This window comes from Xenopus laevis, chromosome 5L, assembly GCF_017654675.1.
Source record: "Xenopus laevis strain J_2021 chromosome 5L, Xenopus_laevis_v10.1, whole genome shotgun sequence".
Lineage (NCBI taxonomy): Eukaryota > Metazoa > Chordata > Amphibia > Anura > Pipidae > Xenopus > Xenopus laevis.
The window spans coordinates 102,981,415-102,997,924 of NC_054379.1; the positions used below are offsets into that span (position 1 = coordinate 102,981,415).

Sequence of the window (16,510 nt, forward strand, 5' to 3'; positions counted from 1 at the left end):
TCCCATACATCATTTATAGACAGAGATTTTGCTACTTTATTGAATATTCACTAAGCCTTAAAATTTAAAATGGTCTGCTGTTGATCCAAAGTATATGTTTATGACGAGGTTAGCTTACCAGCTTTTCCTTTTGTACAGCTGACTCTACTGTCTGCATAAGCCTGCATTTGTGTTAGTTGTGGTGCATTTTTTAGGCCTGTATATGATTTGTCAAGAAAATAATAACTATAAAGGAATGCAAAAGAAGTATAAAATATAATAATATATTATTTCATAACATAATATAAAATATTACATTTGTATTTCTTAAATATAATTTGACAGTGTTTTTATTTGATTGGTATCGCAATATACAAATATGTGGATTTCCTTTTTAAAAGGCATTGATTGATGTGCACATCTTTCTGTCTCTTTGTATGACTGTATGGGTAAGATAGGAAAAGACAAATATATGGGGTTTTAGTGATATGATGTTTCATTAGCTGTACCTTATAAGCAGTCTCTAAATGTGTTAACTGTCATACTGTATGTTACCTTATTCTATCCAGGATAACATAACATATGCATGATCCGATAAAATACCCATTCTTAAGCACACCTTTTCAAAATACTGTCATAAAAACAGCCAATAAGTGGCAAGTGTTTGCCAGACAAGCAGTAAACAGTGAAAGGAGCTGCATACAGCTTACTGAATTAAACAATTCTAAGCTAAATAAATAAATCAGTGGTGCAACACTGAGCAGGTTCCAAAGGTGTTATGTTGAGGGGTTGCTAGATGATCATGAAATGTTATATTGACAATGGGGAACTGCTTTATGCCCAGAAAATAGAAAAGCTGTGAAAGTTAGCATTGTACAGGGAAGCTAAATTATAACTTAAATATAATATATTAAGCCAAAGCTACAATAAGCAGGCCCTGTATGATATAATCTTGGTGGCTGCTGAATTCTATATAGATGCCCAGATATGGTGAAATTGCATTTATCCCAAGAGATATGCAAGCTGAGTGCAGTGAAAATGAAAGCGACATTGTGCTAGGTGTACGGTATTTTCGCAGGCACTGTGGATTTTATACAAACTTAAAACTTGAGAGAAAAAATACTTTTTCCAAGCAATGCTTGCCAATAAACAACCACTTTCCTGGGCTACCTGATATGCTAGCCACCCAACCGTTAGGGGTCAGATGGGCATTAAAATTTTTCAAGTTTTCTTTGCTCTTTTGAGTTTCAGCTCAAAAAACTCAATTCAATATAGTATTTAGAAAAATTAAGTCAAAGGCAACTGGACATTTAGAGCTTTTCTTGAAAACCTCTCACCACTCATCCGATTGGCTTCTTCAGTTCAACTGAAGTGGTAAGGGAATGCCCCATCATTTAAACCCATGAGGGTAGTAAAGTCTAGATATCCTATCACAATGGTTTGATTGAACTTCAGCAAGGTGTTGGCTGAACCTCACAGATGTGTGAAGATGTGATCCAGTCACAACGGTACAAGGAGGCGGGTGTTAATCTTTCATTGTACATGACTGGAATTGTGAATTGTTGTGAAGCTGCCAGGGTAAGGATGTCAAAGTTACATTGTATGTTGATGACAAGAGATCATGCCCCCACTATTTGTCCTCTCTATCCAAAATGTGCACATTGTTGTCCTCAAAGTAGTGTCTGTATTCCTTTACCTACCACTTCAGTTGAGCTGAAGAAACAACTCTGATGAGTGGTGAAATATTTTCAAGAAAAACTCTAAATGTCCAGTTGCCTTTGACATAATTCTACTAGATAGTGTATATCATGACCTGGATAAATAAGAATCTTCATAGACATATTGCTACTCAATACAATGTCAAAATTCAAACGTCAATAAACGTTCTTATTTTTTGATAAAATGTTTATCTCATGGAATTACATGTGACTTTCTGCAATTTCATGGTTGTGACCAACCATAATTTTTGTTTAATGGACCCCATGGGGAAGACTGTCATAATGTCAGGGCAAATTTGTCTACATAACCTTCAGAGTAAACCTCTTTCTGTATTTATCTTTGGGATTCTTTTAGGTTGTGTCTTTACTTCCTCATGTATGTGTTTGGGTTACAGTTTTTCTATATACATCTGTTTCTCTCATATTTCTTTATTACTTTAATTTGTGTCTCTTTAAATGTCTTTCTCACTCTTTGTTTCTACTTTTCTTTTTGTTAAGGATTCTCCTTAGTATCTTCTGGCCTCTGTCTGTTTTATTGTGGCTCTTTCGGTATCACTTGTTTTCTCTTTAATCTTCTTGTATGCCGTAATTTCTTCTGGCTTGACTCCAGCTTTGTGGATTCTTTCTCTCAGTTGCTGTATTCTTTTGTACTATCTTTTTATGCATGTCTACTTTTTGTTGCCTCACTTAACCTGTATGTACATCTCTTGTTTTTACCCATGCATTTTGGCCATCTCTTAGTTTTTTCTACATAAGAAAGAAAATGCATGTACACTAGAGCTGGGGAAACACATATTTCTAGCTACTGAAGACGTGCAGCAAAAGAACAAGCCTGTAACAAGTCTTTCTTTCCAGAGAAAACACCGGGATGATGTTTATTAGTACACCATAGGGTATTGTTACAACAGCAGTGAGCTGACCAGTGGCATTATATAAATTCATAGAAAAGAGGGTTGTGTTTACTGCAATATAGATGCAGTCAACTTTCTGCTGTAGGTACTTCCTTCTCACTGCATAAGGTCCGATGTATGTGTGTGTGTGTTTATTAACTTTTACTCTCACTAATTCAGAAATTATTGACATTTGCTGCAGAAATGTTGCTTTCACATCAAAGTTCACCTTATCACCTTTATGTTAAAGAATTGGTAATATTAAGCAGCTTTTCAATTGGCCTTCTTTTTTTTCTCTTTATAGTTTTTTAATTGTTTTCCTTCTTTTTCTGACTGTTTCGAGGTTTCAAATGGGGGTCACTGATCCAATCTAAAAACAAATGCTCTATAAGGCTAAACTTTTGTAGTTATTACTTGTTTTTATTACTCATTTTTCTATTCAGACCCTCTCCTATTCAAATTCCAGTCTCTTATTCATATCAATGCATTGCTGCAAGGGTAATTTTGTCCCTAGCAGCTGGATTGCTGAATCTGAAAACTGGAGAGCAGCTGAATTAAAAGACAAATAACTCAAAAACCCGCAAATATTAAAACATTTAAAACCAGATGCAAATAGTCTTAGAATATCACTCTCTATATCATACTAAAAGTTGTTTCATGTACATTACAAAAAAAATACATCTGGTCACTTTTTTCTAAACAATTACCTTTCCTTTCAGCTTATCCACTTAAAAAATGCCACCCTCCTCCATCTGTGGCTGAAGCTGATATAATATCTGATGATGATGATTATGAAATAGGTATTGTATTAATGTAAATGTTTTGTGTAAATGTTTTGTGTAAATGTTTTGTGCATAAACTTAATCACTTACATGAGTATCTTTTTAAGTCTTTATTGCTTTCTGTGAAAAAGATATGTTTTTCTTGTATCTGAAATTAAATTAAAATGTATATAGAAATATATGTTTTTTATGGAAATGGTAGGATTCTCATAAATAATTAATGCATAACTGCAGTACAAACTCATTTCCAAAAAATATAAATAAAAAGAATATGGGTTGATTTCCAAATGGTACAAATACACCATATACATCTTTCAATTTTCGAATATTACACAATACACTTGGCAACGTTTCAGACCGCCATCAGTCTTTTATCAAACTTGTGGCTTGATAAAAGACCGATGGTGGTCTGAAACGTTGCCAAGTGTATCGGGGTCTGAGCCCATGTCTCAATAAAAGCATTTTAAGCAAAGTAATCCATGACTGGTGCTGTCAATATTTGAAAATTGCGAGTGAACGGATACATGGTGGAACCGTTGCACGTGCACCAGGCCCTAAGAATTGGGAGGCTACAGGTGCTGACTAAGAAACCATATACATCTTGAAATGGAGAAATGTTATACTGTTGTTTTGTGAAAATTATATGGACATTTTGAATTTGATACCAGCAACATATTTAAAAATGTTTATGATAGGGACATGTTTGCCACTGTGTTTATCACCTCTCCTTTTAACAACACTCTGACAAGATGTATTGTGGGATTCTCATTAGTTTTAGGAATCGTGTATGAATAATGTTTCTACTTGTGTTACGAAAAAGAAAGTGGGTTGAGCAATGCACATTCACTGGTTCCATGTTTCATACGTAACCAAGTATCTATGCAAGTGCATGTATTTACAAAAACAGGCGTTTTTAATTACAAAGTTATGATAAAAAAATTGGTAAGCAACCACCTTCTTTTTTTTGTATACTTGGCCAGATCAGTAGCACTTCCATTGTATTTATATATTTTTGCTTAGCCTTGGAATGCTCCCACAACCCCCCCCCCTTTTTTTGGAATTCTGTGTTATGCACCTTGTGGTGATCTTACTTAAGATAGACCTCCTACTTTCTCATGATGGCATGGCACTTTTTCAGTTAAGAGGCTTGCATGTCATTAAATCATGGAAAAACAAGGCTATTAAACTGAGCTGAATACAACTCAGGTAACAATATGAAGTAAAAAAAAAAAAAGATAAAGCAAGATAAGAGAGGCAAGTGGGGTTCAGTTACATTTTCACTGAAAAAACACTTTTTTTCATACCTTAAACCAACCCAATACTGAGACAGAGATCCTCACTGTATGACTTTCAGAATATGCAATGAAATGCACACTTAGGGGGTTATTTACTAAGCTCCGAATACCCGAAATTCCCAGAAATCCGAAAAATCAAGAATTTTTCTGAATTTAATACACCTCGTGGGCTAAAAAGTCAGAATTTAAAAACACAGCATCTCAAACCTGTCGAGGTTTCATAAAAGTCAATGGGAAAAATTTCTCCCAGGCCTGCTCTTCCAAAAGAATGCGGGAATCTGAACCGGATTAAAACTAAAGAAGGGGTTGTTGATTTTGGGGAAAATTCACAAAAAAATCGTGAAAATCTGAGCTTTTCCCGCAAAGCAAATTTTTGGGAAAATTTAATAATAAATAAGCGTTAAAACCTGAGCGGGTTAGATGGGAGTTTGTAGCAGCCGATATTTAGATAAGTTCGGACCTTGATAAATAACCCCCTTATATTTATATAATGACCATGTCAAAGCATGTTAATGATATGTGTAAATTATTTCCAGGAGATTTTGTAAAATATCGTTGTCGACCAGGATTTACGTTAGTTGGAAATGATATGATCACGTGTAAGATGGTTGTTCAGTTGCAGTTTGAGGGCTCACTGCCAAAGTGTGAAGGTAATATTTTTGTTTTTCTGCAAATCACAGCCCATAATTATGAAAATAAAATGTTTGCAGATTTGGATATGCCTGGAAAAGGGTGATACAATAAGGCATATTATGGGTCTAGTAATAAGGAAGCATTTGTAATCACCTACTTCCGTACAACCTTGGAAACAATTTGGTGGTATTTAAGGTATTCTTATGTTTAGGAGTGATATAAGATGGAGAAAGCACTTTATATGCCATTTCCTGGACAGAAATACTAGATGATTTCTTATGAAGAGATGTCACTATATTAGACCAGTCCTCAGGAGGCCAGGACTTGAATTGAAGTATTTTTCCTATGCTAGCATAAAAGGAGTTGCAATTTCTGGTTGTACTTCTGCCAAAAATAAACATATCATAAAGATATTACCCTTGGACAAAAAGGAATTTTTGCAAAGGCACTCAAAAACAGATCATGTGAGGGTAGGTTTCTGTTGTTGCTGAGAGGAATTGTAAGGAACGTACCTGGTGGTCTAGTGGGGGGACGGCAGGGACACCTGCCGTCCCCTCGGTGGGGAAGCCTGCCGTGACGAGCGGCTTCCATTAGACCGCAGGCATCGGCGTCTTAGGACACACATGGCGCACTCTTGTGTGATTTAAAGGCGCAGGCGCGCTGACGTAATTACGTCAGCGCGCAATGGCGCGAAATTTAAACACTATTTAAAGCCCATTAGGGCTGCGGGACCTTGCCCGTGATAGGATTGTGTTTCCTGGTGCTTCTGAGCCTTGTGCTATTCGTTGCTATATCCTGAACCTGTTTGATTCCTGTTTTGACCCCTGCCTGGCTATTTTGACTATTCTGACTTCTGGATCCTGACCCTTGCCTGATTACCGACTACCTCTTCTGATTAACCCTCTGATTGACTTCCTGGTTTGACCCTTGCCTGCCTGACTATGTTTATTCTCTGCCTGCCTCGACCCGGCCTGATCTGACTACTCTTTTGCCTAACGCCTTGTACTACAATCTTTTGTCCAAAGACTTTGCTTTACAGTCGTGCCCCTCTGCCTATCCAGAACCCTCATCTTGCACCGCTTGTGCAAGTACGCATCCAAGTAAGCCAAGGGCTCCACCCAAGGCCCAAAGGCGGTCACACTACTGGTGAAGCACGAGCCGAGACCAGGGTGCCTGGTGTTTGTCCTGGTGTTGGGTGCCGACCGTGACAGGAATAAAAATGGGAATGTTGTGAATATCTCAAAAATTCCTCTGGAGGGATAGTGATTTTTGCAGGGATGCCCTTGATTTCAAACCTCGAGAAGTGAGCACATGAAATAATTTAGTAAGTTTATGAGATAACCACTATTGAAATGCTTTGTGATTTAAACTTTGGAAAAAGTCAGGGTTACCTATGAGAGGTTGCATGTGACTGTTGGAGTCATGAGGGATCAATATGTTCTTCAGTGTTTTCCAAAGTTGCAAGTGGAATTTAATAATGGGTTTGGATATATTAAATTTCTGAATATTATTTGCAGTTGCCTATAATAGTGGACAATGCTCTTTTTTAAACAATATAAGAGTTTAGTATCTTTAGAATGCACAGATTGACACTGCCAAGAGTTTCAAGTTTGTAATCTATGGAAACCCACAAATCCTTCTCAAACAAGGAGCCCTTCAATCATACTTCAGTTCATGTTATCTTTGCCCAAGTGCAATGCTTTAGTTACTAATACTACACCTTATTCATCAGTTTAATGGCCCGGCACATTTATTCAAATTACTCTCTTTGAGTAGTGGAATGAGTAACATAGAAACAGTACTTTCAATATTACTTTAAGATCACCACCAATCTATCCTTTAGCCTATTTTCTATCCAAGTACAGATAGTATGTTCAAAGTCAACATTGCTTAATGTTTTATAAACCTTTAAGGTACTATTTATCATGCTGTGTAAAAAGTAAATATAGTAGTATTGTATATAACACACATTCCACATGTTGCAAAAGACACAAAGTTTACCCAGGTTCAGTAACAAAATGCAACCAAAAAGATGTTGGCTTTCAAACAAATGATTGGTCATTATAGGAGATTAGAACTGTAACATACTTTGCACCTTCTTTCCCAAAAACCACATAATTTTAAAGCATTGATTTTGTGCCCTGACAAAAGTTACAGAAAGTTAAATGATATCATATTAGAACCTAAATCCTTATGATTCTTTATGAAAACAATGAGAAAACAATGGTTTTACCCTATTCTGGCATCTATATGAGGACATTATCAAGGGAGGAGTTAGTGATTAATGAAAGACTGTCTAAACAATTATTACTATGAGAAGCTGCAGAAATCATGAACAGTTTACTTTCATATTTTTTTTTTTTGGTAAGCTGAGATTGTCCATGGAATGAATTTGGTGCAGCACAGAGCAGCTGTAGCTCAAGGTTATGAGCCATGATTGTTTGTCTATTACTTAAACTGTAAATAGTTCCACAACTATTGATTTAAACTAAAATTGATTATCTAGGTGTATGGCTGTTTTGATTGCTCTTCTTACATAACAACTATTTTTGTGTGACAGCTTTATTTAAAATGTACTCACAGGATGAGTACCAAACATTTCTTTTAACCTGAATCAGCTGAACATCTTTGGCACTGTCTTTTAAGTGTCAATACTTCAGTTGTTAAGCTGCCCTTGGGAATTATAAGATATTTTTTAGCACCTCTTTTGTTTGCTTGTTTGACTTTGTGTTATCCAATATCACAATTAATTAAACTAGCTAAGGTAAAAAAGTAACTAGCTAAAAACATTTTTTTATTATTATTATACTCCGTTAACAATTTTTGCCTAAATTGTTTTATAGTAAAATCTGAGTAAATACGGTACATTTCGTACAATATGTACATTGCGCATATATTGTAATATCCTGCATTTTCTGTTTTTTCAGTTTTTCAGTTTAATTATAGCAACTCTCTTAAATTTTCGTCATGACCATTCAGGGACGTACTAGAGTTTATTGTTTTTTGCCTGGAAAAAGGTATATCATTATACAGAAAGCATCCACTGTAAAATTGGAAGGATTCCTAGATTATGTAATGCTGAGAAACATGTTTCATATACTACTCTCTACAGCTAAAATGTAATATTCTCATAAAAAGACACTAACAACTTTTGAAAGATAGATTGTTTGATTGCACATTTTTTTAAACATTCCAAATGTAGCTTTATTGCATTAATATATATTAGCACATTTGCAGTTTTAAAAAACTTTAAAGTATTTATTGAGTAATATATTTATATAAAATGCATCAATGAAGAGATATGTGTGCTGTAGATGTATATATCTTTATTTATATATAATTTTACATGTTTACAATACAGTAATGTTACAAACAGGAGGAAAAATACGGCAATAAAATACAAATAAGTATACAGAGTAAAAAAAATAATTATACAGTACACAGCAACAAAAATTAAGGAACACATTCATCATAGCTTTATCTGGGGAATCTAGAAGAATTCCTAGCAGTTAAATGAATTTCTGTATTTAATAATACTTCCTGATATTGAGAAAAGTATTAATTGGTTTGAAAATCCTCTCATGAGGACCACATTGGCACATTCATGGGTCTTTGTAGGCTCCGATTATGATCTAATTGTTGGTCATGGGATAAATTATTAGATAGTCCTGATTGGAGTCCAAATTAGGTAAAAAATCTGCTAGTTTTTGCTGCACATAGTATAGTTTATGTAGACAGGCTCACTTAGTCATGGAACTAGCAGAATGTCATTGTATTAAGGTGTAATATTCACTATTTTCTCCCCATTTATAGCACAATGTCCTGCAAATGAAATGCGTTTAGAATCATCTGGTGTAATCCTAAGTCCTGGATATCCTGGTAACTACCCAAATTCTCAGACATGTTCTTGGACCATTAAAGTGGAACCAGGGTACAATATATCAATTTATGTTGAAACATTCCAAAGTGAAAAGCAGTTTGATGAGCTTGAGATTTTTGATGGTAAGAAAAAAAAATATATACTATCATATTTATATTTTATTTTTAGTAGTAGTAATGATGTATTTGAGATATTTACGATGACCTCTGGGAGAAGTGCTGGAGCACAAAGGTGGGTTGAAATTATGTATTTGACCTATATAAGGCATCATTTATATCGATAGAACAAGTGCTAAAGCCAGCCCTGTTCTTATCACCTGCCATAGGCAAGATAGTTCTCCTTTGCCTATTGGCACTCCCTAACTTCTATGTCTTAATGACCCACATGTAGTGAAGAGTGAATTTTATTGGCAACCATGGACTTGCAGCGTAATTCTGCATTTTCGTGAAATTACACCAAAAAATTTTCAAAAAAAGTCTCTATAAGAAAAAAATATTGACTTCAATGCATTTGGACATAAGAAAAAACTCCCATTCACTTTAATGCATTTGGACAAAAAAAGTCGCTATAAAGTAAAACTCCCTTTGACTTTAATGCATTTGAAAAAAAAGTAGCCATAAGAAAAATGCCCATTGACCATGTATTTGAACAAAAATGTGGCAATCACAAAAACGTTGCCACAAGGAAAAACTCTGATTGACATTAATGCATTTGGAGAGAAAATTGTCGCGTACGTAAAAAAAAATCTGTTCTTCAGAAACTTGATAGCTCAACCTTATAAATTGGGCATTGGCAACTCATGACTAACCAACCCCTATACTTTAAATTAATGCTTATTTACAGTATTTCTGTGTGTGAATCATAATGATTTTACATTTTAGATTCAGTAGAAAAGGGACTGGATTCCTGTATTATTGAAGGAAACCTGAGACCATACAGGATCATGTCATAGGCTGACATATTAGCATAGATGGGAGTTGTTTTTGGGAGACCCTGCAAAACTATAAAATACTATGATCTGTGCTCAAGTTTTCTGGTCTTGCATTTCAAATATGCAGTTAGTCAGTGACAGAATCCCCTTTATCAATGCATTTATTCTGTGTGTATTTTAAAGGTCCCTCTGGTCAAAGCTCTCTTCTGGCAGCTTTAAGTGGAAATCTGACCCAGCAGCAAAATTTTTCCAGCAAAAGTAATATTATTTTTCTTCGGTGGTCAGCTGATCATGCAACCAGTAAAAAAGGATTTAAGATCCGGTACTCAGGTAAGTAACAACTCATTTGTGTCTTTGTACAGCCATGTAACATTTTCACTGTGTTGCTCATTTAAAGATGTGTTTATTGATTTATTTTATTGGTTTCATATCCTTATACTAAACCTAATAAAATAAAAGCACATTTATTGGTTTTAAAATTTCAAGCAAAATGCAACTAACAGCATGATTTTTTTGTGCAGGTATATGGTCTATTATCCAAAAAACCAATATCTGGAATGCTCCACAATTCAGGAATGCCAATTTCCTTTAACTGCTTGTTATTTCTTTAATAATGAAACACTTTATTGAACTTGATGGTAACCAAACTAAGATAAACCCATGTTGTTATCAATATAATCCGATTAGTTTTTTTAGGTTTACATGTTTTTTTAAAAGCTTTAAGGAAAGGTGATCCAAATTATAGAAAGATCCCTTCACACTTTTCACATGATACATCCCATATCTGTAGAATAAACTAGTAATATTATCTACTGCACAATTATTTTATTATTGTTACATTTACCATACATCAAAGAAAAATATGTGACCTGATTCATATATTAAAAGATACAGTGTATTAAAGACCAGTATCTATCTCTGCAGTGTTACGGCATTGTTTGATATTTTAGTACACTGGTTTATATTACATATTGCACTCTTTTATCCAGAGTCAAAATAAATGAACCCACTATTATTTAGCAATTAAAGTCTTAACTGAACTCCAATTTGCTAAAGAGAAAATCATGGTTTGAAAGTTGCACTCCCGTAAAGATCCAGATGGTACAATACATACACATACAATAAACAAACAGACTAAGGTGCTTTATTTCATGGTGACATTTAGGGGGTTATTTACTAAACTCTGAATGCAAAAATCACAAAAAATTGGTCATTTTATTTATAAAATATGACTTTTAAAGAATCACTAATTTTTCAGAATGTATTAAACCCCAGGGATGGAAAAGTCAGAATCTGAAAATCCAGGATCTCAGACCTGTTGAGGTTGCATACAAATCAATAGGAGAAGTCCCAATGATTTTATTGATGTGCAGTGGGTTTCGAGCAATACCCCAAAGTTCTCTGAGTTTTCTGGTGAAAATCGTATGGAAAAATCCGAAAAAATTGTGGAAATCTTATTTTTTCCAAAAAGCAAATTTTTGGGAAAATGTAATAATAAATAAGTCTAAAAAACCTGATCGTATTTGATCGGAGTTTGTAGCAGAAAATATTGAGATAAATTCGGATAAATAACCCAGTTATAGTACATTTTGGATTTGAAATTCCCTGGGACCAGTGTTGGACTGGAGGGCCTGAGGCTCACAGGTGCCCCCACCCAACCGCAAGCCCCCTCTGGGCCCCCCATGCATACCTCATCTCTAGTTGCAGCTGGATGGCCATGTAGAGATCAGGGGGCAGCACAGGGTCTCAAATGGATGCTGGTCTGGCCCAATCTGACCCTGTCAGGAAAAATATTCTCAACCACGAGGACCCCTTTTCTATCTGACCATAGTTACATAGTTACACAGTTAAATTGGGTTGAAAAAAGACAAAGTCCATCAAGTTCAACCCCTCCAAATGAAAACCCAGCAAACATACACACAACCCTCCCTACTTTTAATTAAATTCTATATACCCATACCTATACTAACTATAGAGCTTAGCCTTTGATATTATGTCTGTCCAAAAATCATCCAAGCCATTCTTAAAGGCATTAACTGAATCAGCCATCACAACATCACCCGGCAGTGCATTCCACAACCTCACTGTCTTGACTGTGAAAAAACCCAAGGAGAAGACCATTCAGATTTCAGCATTTCGTAGGATACAGCCAAATAATAATTGATGCAACTACCATGAAAATAATCTAGAATAACCTAATGTAAATGGAGCACTGGGAACTTTAGAAAGATAATATCAACTTAAGGCAACCATACTCAAAAAAATGTTAGGCACGCCTAAGTGATTGTATTGACTTGCTTGAAACCCCTGGCCGGTGCTCCTATCAGCAGAAAATTGCACCGGCCCAGGGTTATACAAGTGAGCACCACGGAGAGATCTTCTTCCTACTTCCTCTTTCTTCATGCGATTGCACATGTACAGTAGAACGAAAAGCTGAACTTTAAGACGTCAGCTACTTCGTTCTACTGTGCATGCGTTTGCCCGGGGAAATTTGAAGAAATATGAACCTGGAAGAAGCTCTCTCCGTGGTGCTCACTAGAAAAACTCCGGGCTGGTGCAGTTTTCTGCTGATAGGAGCACCGGCCCAGGGATTTCAGGTAATTCAATACAATCACTTAGGCGTGCCTAACATTTGGCACCCTCAAGTGCAAATAGACTTTGATTCTACTTTAAATAAATCCTTTAAAATGTGCATAATTTATAGTCTAATGAATGCTTTTATTTTTATTTATATATTTTTATATTATACATATTTTATGTTATATTTTTTGTTTTTATTTTATATTATGTATATATAGGTTTTTTTACACAAATTAACATACACTTTTAGATCACTAACTCTCTTGTGTTCTTTTGAAAGCTTCTTATTGCAGTTTGAATACAGTGATAACAAATGGTGGGATTTTGAATAAAACAGGAATTGAACTTGGATCTAAAGTTTATTACTTCTGCAATCCCGGCTACAAAATGATTGGGAATAATTACGCCACATGCATTAGAAATTCAAATGGAATGTATGAATGGGGCTTTTCTGCTCCAATATGTAAGGGTAAGTTGTTATTATTACCTAAATTATTTTCAATTGTATTTCTACAAGATACATTTACATAAAAAAACTAAAACATCATTGCGAAGATACTTTTATAGTCAGGACACTTCCAGACCTTTGAATAGCAAAGGCAACATGAAGCGCTTTTGAGCATTAGGGGGGGGGGGGAGAGGTAAATATAAGGTGGCATTTGGGCCATAACAGAGGAATTTAATGAGCTTCATACATCGCCCTCTGTTGTTCCTGTAGCAGTGATGTTACTAACATAAAGCAGACTCTGTTACCAAGGAGGGAGGCAACATCTTGGACTGTTTGCAGGGCCTGCTGTTTGATGCCACTTTGTATTTTGTCTCCTTTCAATCACCCAACCAGCTGGCACAGGGGGCCAGGTGGGGTACCCATAGGAAGCTTGGTATGCCTCTGTCCTGAAGCCATTTCAAGATGGTTCTATATGCTCACATCTTTATTTATTTCTATATATTAGTTTACCCATGTTTGTGAGGATTTATTAAATAGCATTAGTGTGGAAACATTTCTTTATTTGAGTGCAGGAAGTATTTAAATAATTAAAACGTCTGTGCATGGATTGTGAATAAAACATATTCCTAAATGTGTACATGAACATATTGGTATTAAAATATATAAATAATATGCATTTGCATATGAGCCATTATTGCGTTTTTACACTAATTTACACTAACATGGTTTTAGTATTGTGGAACTCATTTCCTTCATCACCAAATTTGCAGTACTGGGTATTAAATAGGAAAGATATGTATTCATTTTCCACATTTAAGGAGTTAATATGTTTTTGTTGTGATAACCCTGTCTTAAGATATACATTTCGGTGAACAGAAAAGCACCAAGCTTCTAAAGGCATCACTGAATGTGATTGTCCAGAGGTATTCGAGATTTAAAATATTAAAATTTATGTAGATTTCTTAGAAGACGTGATGTGTAAAGCCCTTAATGTAATTTATGTTTCAGCTGTGTCCTGTGGAATTGCCCAGTCACCTGGAAACGGTTCTGTTTCAGGAAATGAGTTCACTTTAGGAAGTAAAGTGACATATGAATGTAATGAGGGCTACAGATTGCAATATAGTCAACAATCAACAGCAGTGTGTCAAGAAGATGGATCGTGGAGTAATGCAGGCAAGCAACCTATTTGTCAGCGTAAGTATAAAAGAACATCATTTCTTTTTACACCTTTAAAATGCCTGTCTAATACTTAAGGCTCTTAATGTGTTTCCTAGGAAAAAAAATAATAACACAGCAAAACGGATTATATGTGAACATGCAGTAAAGGATAAATGCTAGATAACTATTTAAATAATATACTATATATGTGATGATTAATCAAATAATTAATGTTGTTCTTTTCAATAAATCTACTAGCAGAAACACAAATTCTGTTATTGCTATTGTACTTTTTTTTTATCTTACTTATAAATTAATTAGTAACTCAACATGCAAAAATATATAGGTAAAACACTGGAGTCATTAACTATATTTTTTAAAAGCAAAATAGTATAAATAATGAAGTTCTTCTAGACACAGTTGCTTTGTTTTGTTCCTGTATTATGCTGAGCAAAATGAAATAATGTTGCAAATACTGACTACAGGTACAAGTGTGTTTTTTTCTGTCAAATCTGTAGTCATGTAGTCTGTAATGTCTCTTCATTTAATGTCTTTGCACCTAAAAAAGTCTAAGCTTCTATTGTTTGCAACCTTGAAGCATGAAAAAACCTTAAAAAGAACTAATATGCAAAGTGGGAGAGAGTACTTTAAATTATACATCGTATTAAAACTGCATCTTTTATGTAACAGAAAACAATTTAAGCCTGACCAACAATGAAAAGGAATTACTGAAACAGGAAATTATATAATAATATCCCTTTAATACAGGGCATGTTATATACAGCAAGAGGCAATTACATGTCTCTGGATAATAGCAGAGCAGTGCACAGTGAATATAATAGAGGTGAGTCTGTTTCCAGACCTCTATTACTTGAGTACAATCAGGCTTAGTGGTGCAGTACACTTGCGGTACTTCCAGAAAGCACTCTATTGTCCATGTAAGTCTGGCAAAAAAGATTCTATCCTTAAGCTTTGCAGAAAGGAACACTGTTTAGAAACCAATGTAAGCTTTGTTTAGAATGGACTTGATATTAGCAGACTTTGAATTTTTAACAGTGTAATTTGTGAAGACAGAAATGTGTACAAAGAGAAACATTTTTCTCAAGTATGGTTAATTAGTAGATTACTTACAGTCTAAAACAATGTAGAATTAGTTTGGATAGTACAGTGTATGATAGATAGAGAAAGATAAAGTGTATGATAGATAAAGATAGATAAAGTAGATTATAGATAGATGATGATAGATAGATGATGGATGGAGGGATGGAGGGATGGAGGGATGGATGGATGGATGGATAGATAGATAGATAGATAGATAGATAGATAGATAGATAGATAGATAGATGCAGTGGTAGTATTGAAATCAAATGTGTAACAATACCTAGCTGTAAAGACAAAAATCAGGTACGTTTAGACAGTCACAATGTCAGACTGACATAATCACTAAGGGAGAAGCACAATTGTCTTGACAGAATCCTTTGAACTTTCTCTGAAATTTTTGCATTGCAGTCCCAAGGAAACATGTCAAACTGACCTTGTGTTGCATCCATTAAAAAAAGTACCTGAGATAATTTTACACGAGATTCTAATACAAAAACCTAATAATAATTCACTGCAAAACATAAACTTTGTGCTACAGGAGGGCAATTGACCACTAAATCAGGTCTCAAACCATTTACCGAACATTTAAAAAAAATTGTTCATGACACATTTCTGACCCAATCTACTAATCTATTATTCTCTGCAAATGTGCATTAGTTACATAATTAGAAAATAACAAACCCTATAACAAATAGGGATGTAGCGAACCGCCGAGTATGTGTTCGCGAACGCCGTTCGCGAACACCGGCAAAAAATGCGAACAGTTCGCGAACTTCGAACATCCGAAAATCGTTCGATTCGAACGATCGTAGGATTTTTAATCGTTCGATCGAACGATTTTCGTTCGAATCGAACGAAAATCGTTCGATTTTAGCGATCGAATGGTCGAATGGTCGAACAATTTTGACGCGAACGCCTATTGGCGAACGTCGCGCGACGTTCGCGAACTTGCGGCGGACGCGAACAGCCGATGTTCGCGCGAACAAGTTCGCCGCAGAACAGTTCGCTACATCCCTAATAACAAACTCATGGAATCCTTTGATTAGGTCCTAATTGCTTATTTCTGTTCGTATTTATAGGCTGCAATTGGCAATTCTGTGTTTGGCTGCATTATT

The 16,510-nt window shown here is 35.2% G+C and overlaps 1 protein-coding gene across 1 annotated transcript in view; it reads left to right on the top strand.

Moving 5' to 3' along the window:
* Nucleotides 1–16,510, top strand: part of LOC108716186 (CUB and sushi domain-containing protein 1-like) — an 882,106-nt gene that overhangs the window by 787,311 nt on the left and 78,285 nt on the right. The window contains exons 45-50 of the mRNA XM_041563770.1: nucleotides 3,307–3,387; nucleotides 5,201–5,314; nucleotides 9,111–9,299; nucleotides 10,292–10,438; nucleotides 12,969–13,157; nucleotides 14,145–14,330. Of these exons, the coding sequence (XP_041419704.1) occupies nucleotides 3,307–3,387; nucleotides 5,201–5,314; nucleotides 9,111–9,299; nucleotides 10,292–10,438; nucleotides 12,969–13,157; nucleotides 14,145–14,330 (906 nt within the window). The remainder of the gene's footprint in view (nucleotides 1–3,306; nucleotides 3,388–5,200; nucleotides 5,315–9,110; nucleotides 9,300–10,291; nucleotides 10,439–12,968; nucleotides 13,158–14,144; nucleotides 14,331–16,510) is intronic.